The 11042-nt window shown below is 39.1% G+C and overlaps 1 protein-coding gene across 2 annotated transcripts; it reads left to right on the top strand.

The window, feature by feature from the left end:
- Positions 1 to 2567: 2567 nt before the first annotated feature.
- On the top strand, positions 2568 to 10698 carry VCAM1 (vascular cell adhesion molecule 1). 2 transcript variants are annotated; one of them, XM_064455594.1, is made up of 8 exons: positions 2569 to 2756; positions 3458 to 3736; positions 4459 to 4776; positions 5350 to 5622; positions 6259 to 6525; positions 6956 to 7222; positions 8765 to 9031; positions 9757 to 10698. In XM_064455594.1, exons 1-8 carry the CDS (start codon positions 2693 to 2695, stop codon positions 9915 to 9917), a joined length of 1896 nt encoding a protein of 631 aa, XP_064311664.1. In that variant the 5' UTR covers positions 2569 to 2692; the 3' UTR covers positions 9918 to 10698. The 2 variants fall into 2 exon arrangements, with proteins under 2 accessions (XP_064311665.1, XP_064311664.1); XM_064455595.1 differs by lacking the exon at positions 8765 to 9031 and having other exon boundaries at positions 2568 to 2756.
- The last annotated feature ends 344 nt before the right edge of the window (positions 10699 to 11042 follow it).

Below are 11042 nucleotides of genomic sequence, written 5' to 3'. Positions count from 1 at the left end.
TGCCTATGATTAAGAAGTACTTATTTGCAACTTATCTAAGAGAGTATACCATTCGCCAGCAAAACCCTCTTCTGTGAAGTAAAATCACATTCTGTAGATGTTGTTACCTACTCTGGATAGAATCATAGAATCACAGAATGCCCTGAGCCAGGAGGGACCCACAAGGACCATCGAGCCCAGCTCCTGTCCCTGCACAGGACACCCCAAATTCACACCGTGTCTCTGAGGGCCGTGTCCAAGGGCTTCTGGAACATCGCCAGGCTGGTGCCGTGATGCCTCCCTGGGGAGCCTGTGCCAGGGCTCCACCACCCTCGGGGGGAAGAACCTTTTCCTAATGCCCAGCCTAACCCTCCCCTGAACTCCTGATTAACAGTGCCAGGGCACGCTGGGGCTCGTGTTCAGCTTGCCATGGACCAGAGCCCCCAGGTCCCTGCAGAGCTGCTCCCCAGCCCCTCGCTCCCAGGCTGTCTGTACAGCCAGGGCTGCCGCGCCCCAGGGGCAAAACCGGCACTTGCCCTTGTTAAGCGTCATAGGGCTGGTGGTTGCCCAGCTCTCCAGATCCCTCTGCAGGGCCTCTCTGCCCTCCAGAGTGTCAACAGCTCCTCCCAGTTTTGTATCATCGGCGAACTTAATTTGGGCTTCTGGATTTGATAACAGGACTTCTAATACAGTAGTCTACTTGCATTTCCTGAGATGAGATTTTATTTTCTTCCTCCTCTAATAAAAACAATGATGATGATGATGATAAAAATAATACATTATGGGAGAATCCACTGTGGCAGTTTCAGTGAATTTCAGCTTTAGGGACTTCTGGTTAGAATTGCTAGGTGCTTCAGATTTCCCTGTTTTATTGTATTCTGGGTAATTATTTGTTGTCTTGTTTAGTTTTTCCATATTTCTGAATTTTGTTGTTATTAATGATAGTTTTAATATTATTCAAATATTAATTCAATATTCAATAATTCAAATATTAATATTATTTTGAAGACATACTTTCTGCCTGAGATCACCATTTTATCTTCCCACAATCATTACATCCTTTTTATATTTATGAGATTATTATAAGTGTATGAAAAAGTGGTTGATGCTTCTTATTTTACCTAGTGTAAGGCCTTGACAGGGTCATAAATGTATTTATTACAATGTGCTTTGGTGTTTCTGTAGCAGCTTGTACTGTCCAGCTATCCTTTGATGAGGATTCAAATGTAGGGGCAGCTGCATTCAGGGAAAAAGCAGAATAAAATAGTTCCTGAAGAACACACGCTGCGTGCCGGCCACTGGGAGCCGTATTCTCTCTGGTACTACTCTCACCTGAACAAGGTATTTTGGAGGTAGCATTAGGTTATTAACCATAAAAACTGCTTGACTCAAAAAAGTGTTAGATTAGTGTAGTGCCAGCTTCTCAGCAATTAAACTTCTTTAGCATTTACAGCATTGTTACTTCAGCCTTTGTTTTTCCAAGTTATTGCTCATTTACTAGATATCTGAAGCTGTGCTGTTTATAAAATATACATATGATAACAATATTTCATAGACATCAAATGACCAAACTATTACATATCAAATGATTTGCCAGAGACACTTTAAAAGCTTATATGTTTTGATTTTAGTTTCTTGCTGCTTTTATTTAGTGATTCATAATTGACCAATGTAGAAGACTCAAGTAGTTGAATAAATAAACAATTGAGATTTGGAAGCCTTTATCCATTCTTGGCATTCGTAGCATCTCCCAACTGAAAAGTAAACACTGAAAATGTTATTTTACTTTTTCATAACGTTGTCACTATATTAACCAGTAAGAGTTGTCCTCAGAAATATTCCAAACTGGATTTGTATTCCCACTGGAAACCAAACACTGAAAAGAATCCCAGAGCTGTATTATCAACTGCTATACTTCAATTATACATAAATAGGAAATAAGAGACCTGAGAGGCCTGTCAGTAGTGTAATGCATACCAGTAGCATCTTGAAAGAGGGGCATTTTAGATGCATTTTTAAAGTGGAATTGGGAAAATTGGCTCATTCAGATCCTCCAAACAGGATGAGCCTGATTCAAGTCGATCAAGTCAGATCTCCAGACTTCTGCTCTCTGACTTATTTCTTCATTCTTAGGGATCAAAAATACTTAGGAAGGTGAGTAACATCACCTCTTCAACTGGTAGCACAGTTTTCAAAAGGAATACCGAGTTAGGTAAAGGCATTTACAGAACTGAGTATTGTTAGAAATATTCTCAAGATGCAACCCTACAAAAATACTCGCACTGAAAACAAACTTGAGTAACTTTTCCATCCGAGATATAGTGCCATTCACTTACTTGGGATTACCCACATTCTTTTACTTTATCTGTTGTTTGCAGGATCAGATCTTGGCTTGCTCTTTTTAAGTCCAGTAGGCATTGTGTTACAAGTGTTAATAGTTACTTTTTTCCTGGACTTTAAATACTGTATCAAAAAAGCAGCAGAGGGCGCTGAGCCGCCCGGACACAGCCCGATATGGATCCCTTCCTCCCTGCTCTGGATTTCCCCCTCTGGGGGGTTTCCTGCTCCACCTCGAGTACAGCCTTTATAAAGAGCCGCTGGCTCTGTTCTAATAAACTGTTGCAGAGCAGCAGGGTCTCGCTGTGCTTCTTCACAGAAGACAGAAAGCAAGGCTTTTGAATTTACTTTCTTCACCTAGTAACAGCAATTACAAATGTTAAAACAGATGGGAAGAATAAGCCAAGCTGTGCTAATGATTTTGTGTGCGTTAATGACTGGTAAGTTGGAGGGGGGCTTATTTGCTTTATTTGTTTTTAATGTTAAGTGCAAACTGACCTACAATTTACTGTTTGATCTTCATTTCTCTTTGTTCCAGTTGCTTTTACATTTCAGTGAATACAACTGTCAATTAAGTAATTCTGTCAAAAAGTCATGAGGCTTTTTTTGACACTTACTTTGAGCTTTTCTGTGCTCTGCAGTGACACAGTCATTTTCCTGCTGAGTTTGCTAAAAGTCAGTCTAGGAGACGATGGCAATATATCACTCTGTGCTTTATATTTACTGCCATCCCTGACAGTACCAGTCAAGTTTGGTACTAAATGTCCTGTTGGAAGTGATTCTGCAGTTGTCCTTGCTGTCTTACTTACCACTCCTCCCCTTAAACGTTACAAAGTTTTAGAACTAGATCCACCTGACAGAAGAAGTTATATTGTGCCGATGCTTTTGGGCTTATGCCATTTTATACATGAGAACTGTCTGCGAGAGTCATCTGACTCTCTGTTATTCTCTTTGACAGAAATAGCAATCGTTATGGGGTATTTTGGAAATGTAAACCACTGTAAGAGTTTTTAATAGTTTAACCTCCACATAACTGTAAACTTGCAAAGTAATGACCTTGTGTCACAGCAGGACATGAGAAGAAATGGGAAAATAGATATTGAGAATGCTGCTGACTTTATGTATGTTCTCCCTATTGTAGTTAAAGCTTTTGAAATGGAGATTATACCTGCCAATAGAATTGTTGCACAGATTGGAGAAACACTCATGCTTACGTGCAACACTACTGGCTGTGCATCACCAAGATTTTCCTGGAGAACCCAAATGGACAACCCCCTTGGAGGAACAGTGAACCACAACAGGACATACTCTACCTTGGCTATGAATCCAGTCAGCATTCTGAATTCTCATGATTATTTGTGTACTGTCTTCTGTGGTGAGAAAGAGAAAAAAGAGAAAAGTATCAAAGTTGAACTTTACTGTAAGTAAAAATGTAAAATTCTCTTTAGTACATGTTTGTAAAAAGTCAGTAATTGTTTGTAGATATCATGATTGGTAGTTAAGTGATAATGCTAGGATAATGAGCCTGCTATATCTCAACATATATTTCCTTGTAAGATCCCTTTGTCTGCCTGTTTCTATCAGCCCCTCTGCTTAGCTTTCTGCACTGTAAGGCAGTATGTGCTCGTCTTAATTGTTCTTATTCTTGGTAATACTTGAAAGGCAAAACATAGACTCCCCAAAACATTCAGAGCTTGAAAAAAACCCCCACCCAGTGTGGTTGAGACGGATGTATTTGGGAAACCTGCAAGTGCAGAGCACCTAGTCAAAGCCTTTGCAGTCCTCAGGGGAATGATTCAGATGTCTAAACCTACCAGCACAGAGAGCAGGATACCACCAGTGTATGGATAGCACTGGATGCCTATATTTAGGCAGCTGTATCACTGCCTAGGTGCCTTGCTGAGTCTTATTAGATCATTTGTGATCATATTTCAACAACTGTACAAATCTAATTCTTGTTAGCGTATGAACTGCTTATAAAAGACCTGTATGTCCTCATATCAAGATGTGTTGTAATGAAGTTGACATAATGTCATGTTCTGAATGCCTCTAAACTCAAGATGTTTGATGGCAGGATCTTGCTCTTATGTTGACCCTAGAGCTCATCTCTGCTAGACTAAAGAAATGGATTTTTTCTTTTAGCTTTCCCCAGTGATCCTATCATTGAGATAAGCCCATCCTTAGTTGCTGGAGAACCAGTCACTGTCACCTGTAAAATTCCTGATGTGTACCCTTCTGATCACCTGGAAGTAATCCTAAAGAAAGAGGAACATGTTCTTCATGAGAAAAATTTTTTTGAAGATGACAGCACAAATACAGAGACCAAAACTGTGATTTATTCATTTAATCCCACGGCTGAAGATATTGGGAAAGAGATCACCTGTGTGGCCAAACTGCTAATTACTAACATGGACTTTGAACCCAAAGAAAGAGTAACTTCTCAGAAACTGAATGCAAAGTGTAAGTATTTTTATTCTAGGGCTTTCACACCAAGTACTGTTTAATGTTAAGTGTCATGGAATGGGTTTACAAGTATCTGCTGTAAATAATTTCTAATCTGCACTTCTTGTCTATATTATTTTGTATATAATCTATTGTATTCAGTTGAATTCTCTTATATTCCGTAACAGTCATTAAATGCCCACTGTTGTTCATGACAGAAGTTAGGCAATGCATTAATAACTCCTGTCTCACTCTCTTACCTTGGGTGCTGGTGCTCAGTCAGAAAGTAAAGACCAGAAGAAAAATGGCAGCATACAGATAAACAATTGGTTTTAAAATTGCCATTGCATGCTGAGCAGTTCAAGGTCTAAGTCCTAAACAATACACATTTTGTCTAGCTTAGCTTTCAAAGCTGCAAGCTAAATGTTTTATCAAGTCTTCAGGAATTGTTCCACTGTGTTACTGGAATACGTATTACTAATTTTTTTCTTGGTGTTGTGTGAAATGTACCTCTGGAGAAACTAGTGTTGAAGACGAGCATGTCAATCTCCATTAACTTACTGACCTTGTCCCTCTTTTGTTCTGTTCCAGTTGGTCCACAAAATACTATCATTTCTGCATCTCCAAGCAACTCTCCAATGGAAGGAGAACCTCTAAAGCTCACTTGTGTGACTGAGAGTAATCCACCACCGCAAATAGTGTGGAGAAAACATCTGGCTGATGAAAGCATTCAGCATCTGGTAGAAAACAATGTCCTTTCTATTCCCCATGCCCGTTTCACTGATTCAGGACTGTACATCTGTGAAGCAATTAATCTGGTAACTAATAAAACAGAGGAAGCGACAGTGGACATTGTTATACAAGGTACAAGTCTGCTTGAATTTAACTTGCATCATCCAGTAGACAATTGACAGCTGCCTGTTGGGTTGGAGGATGCTGAAACACTGAGAATTAGGAAATTATGGGGCCTTCTTTGTTACGTATTCAGGATTTTGCTTTCAATTTACTGCTGCTCTTCATGGGCTGTGCTTTTCATTTCTATGCTTATTTTTCAGCTAATTGTTTCTCTATTTCTGTTGGTCATGCATAGCTCTATACATTTCCAGCAATGCAACATTCAAAGTGATAAAAGAATCTGAGAAAGTGGTGGTGTGGGGGACACTGTTATTTCCTTGAAATGCTAACGTGCATAGCAATTTCACAGGGACATCACAGTCTCCTTCTTTGAACTAGTAGTTTTAGTCAGTAGTAGTAGTAAATTTAGTAGTCATTTAATAGCAAAACCATTTGGGACATTGTTGCTGTTGTTGTTATTACTACTACTACTACTACTACTACTGCTGCTACTGCTGCTGCTGCTGTTTCAATGGAGCCAAGTCTCAGATGGAGCCTAGGACCAAACCCAAAATGAACAGATCTTTGGGCGAGCAATTCCTGCTTTCTTAAAATCCTCTCCATCTTCAGCACTTTCTTATAACAGCCTTTTCTTTCATCATGCAGGTGCTCCGCACATTGCAGAACTCTCCATTGAGCCTTCTACAACAGTTCAAGAAGGAGAAAATGTTTCCATACAATGTTCTGCTGAGAGTAACCCTCCTCCCAAGATTATTTTAAGGAGAAAATCTGACAGTGCAGGCATGGGGCCTTACAGTGAGGGGGGAATTCTCCTTCTTCCATCTGTGACATTCCTAAATGGAGGAGACTATGAATGTGTAGCAGAAAATAAGTTTGGGAAAAGAAAACGCGAAATAACTTTTAATGTGGAATGTAAGTATGTGTAACATTTTCCCAATAATTTAAAAATAATAAGTTCATTCTCCACTTACTTCAGTTATAAATGTAACCGTCAAACTTATCAAAACCCTGTGAGTACAAAAAAACCAGCAGCATCCTCTGCTCTCCCCCAAAGAAAGGAGCAGTGCTGACGAGCAAAACAAAAACATGAAACCTTTAGTGTAATGACAGCCTTAAGTCGGTATCTGAATGAGCGAGAAACTGATCTACCTTCTAAACATTCTTGGTTAGAAGTACTTGGTTAGTACGTTTAGGCTATAGAGAGCTCTGATACTGTGTGCTTTACTTCTGAGAATGAAAAAGAAATGAACTCTGGGAGGCCGACAACCTGGCATCCAGCAGGACATGTTGGACCTATCTCTAAAAATCCAAACGTGATTACCTACATGATTCTTCCTTTCAGATGGACCGAAGAATACAATGATCTCTGTTATCCCTGCTACTGTTGTTAAAGAAGGAGAAACTGTGACGATGACATGTATTAGTTCTGGTAATCCAGCTCCAGTGATCTCTTGGAAGAAAAAGGCGGCAACTGGAGAGTCTGAGAAAATTTTTCAAGATGCAACTTTAACTATACAGAACATAAAAAGTCATGACCTGGGGCTTTATGAATGTGAAGCTTATAACCAATTTGGCAAAGAAGAAAAATCTGTGAAATTACTTGTTCAAGGTTAGTAGAACAAGACGGAACACAAGTTTTTAATGTATTTTAGGTCCAGATCTTGTTCCGTGAAGGATGGGGGAATTCTGTCTTTGATGTCAATGGAGTTAAAAGGTGGCCATAATGTCATTAAGTTATTTAGGAAGCTTTAAACAGTGAAGGATGAAATCTGCCTTAGTACAGGTAGCTTATGCAAAGTTCTCATGTCAGTTGAGCTTCCATCACTCCTTAAAATTGGCAAATGTATGCATGAGGCAACGAAGCTATGCAGTGCCTTTGTTTTCTTCCAAATAAGCCTCAGTGGAGGATCCAGATACCTGCATACAAAAGATTCAAAGAGAAAGTACATGCTGAAACTTCTCTGTGGAGGAACTGTATTACAGCCCCTTGGCTCTCCTTCAAGTTATGACTGTATCCTGTTCTCACAGCCACATTTAAGCTATACCAAAAGCTGATTCCTCAGCCCGCATGTAATGATAGCAAACTTTCATTTTCAGGAGTGAGCGGACTTCTCTGCTTTAGCCCTGCTGCTCCTGCTTATTGCGTGGTAACAGTGTATTGCTTGGGGATCACTTCTGCCACTAATCCGTCTCTCTTCCTTATTCTTTACTATTTTTGTAGCTGCACCAAAAATACACTTTCAGTTTTCCTTTCAAGTGCAGTGATACAAGGAGAAAGTGTTACCATCTCTCGTACACCTGCAAATATCACATCTGTTCAGAGTACTCTGTGAAAGAAAACAGGTGAAGGGTTCACAACCCTTGAAACAGTAGATGGCAAATATGCCATAGCCAGGGCTCAGCTAAGGGATGCAGGAACATATGAATGCCTGTCATTAATGACCTGGGAGAGCAGTCTCAGGACATAGTACTTTATGTCAATTGTTAGTTAAAATAACTACCGTACAGAGTTAACATCAGGATTTGTTTTAGACAGAGAGAATAACATCGTCACTTCAATCCCATTAAGAATTTTCTTTAAGGAAACTGAGATGAGTTGCACGGGTTCATGTCATAAGTGGTAGGATCTTAGTGCTAATGAAAACTTCTGTCCAAAGCGGTGGATGCACAAAATAATTGCTGCTTCAAAATTTTTCATAGTTCCACTTCCAGCTTTGAAAACAGGATGTAAAATTGTGGAACCTAGTGAAAAAAAAAAACCAAACTATTCTAGGACTCCTTCCTTTGCCTTTTCTATTTCTCTTTTGTTGAAAGAGGACATCAAGCTCTGGGTCTGTTGGTCTGTGTCCTTTCATGAACTCAAATGAATAAACAGTCAATTTAAAACAAGAAAAGAAGAAAAAGCTCCATATAAAGTAAAAGATATGCAACATACTCCACCAGTTGATAAAATGTTCTTTCTGCCAACTGCTGTTGGCTGCAGTGTGTGAAGGATAGGTAGTGACAGAGCAGCGTCTAAAGCTATGTGCTCAAATATTACAGTGAATCCATTAACTGGATTAGTACTTTGTGTGTACAAGCTGCTGATACCTCATGAGGTTTTCACTTCTGTTTGTTGCTAAAGCCTACCTTGCGTTTCTTTTCTTTTCAGTTCCTCCCCAAAACATTACTGTGTTAGTATATCCATCAGAAAATGTCAAAGAAGGCGAAAATGTCACTATTACATGTAGCATATACAGTAACCCGCCATCACAGATGGTCCTGAAAAAAGTCCATCAGGAGAAAGAAATTATTCTACCATCAGTGAATGGAACCTTTATACTCTACAATGTCACCAAAAATGATACAGGCAGATATTTGCTTGATGTTTTCAATGAGGTTGGAAACAACGTCAAAGTGATTGACATAGCTGTTGTAGGTAGGTAGATCTATTGCCTTAAACTTATTTTGTTCGTACTTTCTAATGAATTTTGTGTCAAGGTGAGCACAGCTAGTTCATGGCTGGTCCTTGTGCAACAGTACTGCAGTTAACCTAAAAACAAAAAACAAACCCAAAGTCAAACCAAATAACAGAACAGCTGGTGAGAATAAGCTGTATTTAACCTCCTTTCAGTGTCGATGTTATTGTCTCTCTTACCTGAGTTGGTGCCATAGCTTTAAGAATAGGGCCAGAAAAAGGTGGATCCTGGCTGCATTTCTGTCTGCGTGCATGAACAGTGAGACTAATCCAGAGAAAGTTGTTTCACAAAAAGATCTAAAGATTGGGCTTTTAAAACGTGGTCTTCTCCTGAAGCATTTTTCCAGGAGCCAGAAATGTCCCTGAATGTTGCTGGGGTGAAATAGATTCTGTTCTTGTATTCCTCATGAACTCTGTGGTATTCTTCATTGTAGGTGATATCAGAAGGGTTTAAACTTGCATAGCAAATTCAAGACCAAGATAGTGGCTAGGAATTAAATTGCATAATATGGAGTTACTAAAGAAAAAAGCATAAGGAAAATGTTTTGAAATGTGCTTTGTGCAAGAAGAGAGAAATAGTGTTCCAAATGAAGGTCATTAATAACACTGCTTTTACAGTAATATACATGTATCTGTTTCAATCAGTTTTTACACAACTTTTTTTCTTCTTTTGTCTCCATTTTCAGGAAGATTGGAAAAACCAGATCAAATGATACCACTGATTATTGCATTCTCCTGTGTAACAGCAGTAGCAGTACCTGTAGTTGCAATTTTGGTCTACGTGTCAAGGAGAGCGAAGATAAATGGATCCTACAGTCTTGTGAAAGCACTGAGGCTGAAAGTGTGATCGCACAAATAGAAGTCTGAGTTCATAAAAAGCAATGATATTTATTGTTGTGACTGGTTCTACTCTTCTGTAACATATGGTAACAAACAAGTGACTTAACAACACTGCCATGTGATAGCAAATGGATTTTTTTCATGTTTTGATAAGTATTTCAGTATTTAAATTAAATGGAAAGCTAGCATCCTGCCCAAGAAACTGGTAAATCACTTCTGTGTTGAAGCATGCTGAACAAAGAGTTCCTTGGAGAACTGGGTTTGTACATAGTGTATAATTTGTATTATAAGTATGTTCAACTGAGTATCAGTTTGTAAAATTGCAGTCTTACTGCAACTGTACAGAGAAATGTTCTTAATTCAAAGTTAGAAATCAGCATTACTTGAGCTGATCAGATGAAAATATTTTATTTTGTATTACCCTACAGAGTGAATGTTTTTAATGTAATTGTCTGCTTGTGGTAATGTTTGGAAAATGTTCTCTTTGCACTCATATTGTCATAAACTCTGTACCTTCAATGAAGTTACACAATCACTGGGCTATGCATTTCTAATTAATTTAAATTAATTTAAGATCTCAAGGGTCATTTGTGAAACATTTTATTTTAAATATTAGTCAGAAAGTGCCTGGGATTATAGTCTAGTTGGTTTTAGGACAGCTGAGTTATTTTTGTAGGGTTTAATCATTCTCAAATCAATGTCAGAATTCTGTTATTTCGTGATGAGCCAAATCAGACCCTTCCTTTAGAATATAATCAGCCAATAAATACGCTTTACAGATTTCTACTGCAAAATAAAACTACCAGTAGGTTTCTTTGACTAGATCCCCCTTGTGATTCTTGCTTAGAGATTTTCTCACAATACACGTTCCTATGGGAGGAACTAGTGAAATCTATTATCCCTAGCAACAGCAGATTCAGGTGTCTTGGGAAGCCCTAGTTGTAAAGGCACAAGCAAGGCAGGCAGCGACGCAAAGGCATAGGCAAGGGGGAGAGGCAAAGTCTATGCAGCCTCAGCAATGGTGGTTGAGTTGTTTCTGAAGAAATGCCCTTCCCAAGCTTCTCACTGTGGAAAACTAAACCACTTGCCTGACAACTTGCCTTTTAATAGACAACTGGTGCCTGCAAGCTTC

Source organism: Phalacrocorax carbo, chromosome 6 (assembly GCF_963921805.1).
Source record: "Phalacrocorax carbo chromosome 6, bPhaCar2.1, whole genome shotgun sequence".
NCBI lineage: Eukaryota > Metazoa > Chordata > Aves > Suliformes > Phalacrocoracidae > Phalacrocorax > Phalacrocorax carbo.
Note: the sequence above shows the minus strand (reverse complement) of the source record. Positions and strands in the feature narration are given on the sequence as shown.

Coding starts and splice junctions, on each gene's coding strand:
- VCAM1 (XM_064455594.1), top strand. CDS start 2,693: ATGTTAAAACAGATGGGAAGAATAAGCCAAGCTGTGCTAATGATTTTG. Junction 5,623..6,258: donor AGTGGACATTGTTATACAAG/GTACAAGTCTGC, acceptor TTCATCATGCAG/GTGCTCCGCACATTGCAGAA. Junction 9,032..9,756: donor GATTGACATAGCTGTTGTAG/GTAGGTAGATCT, acceptor CTCCATTTTCAG/GAAGATTGGAAAAACCAGAT.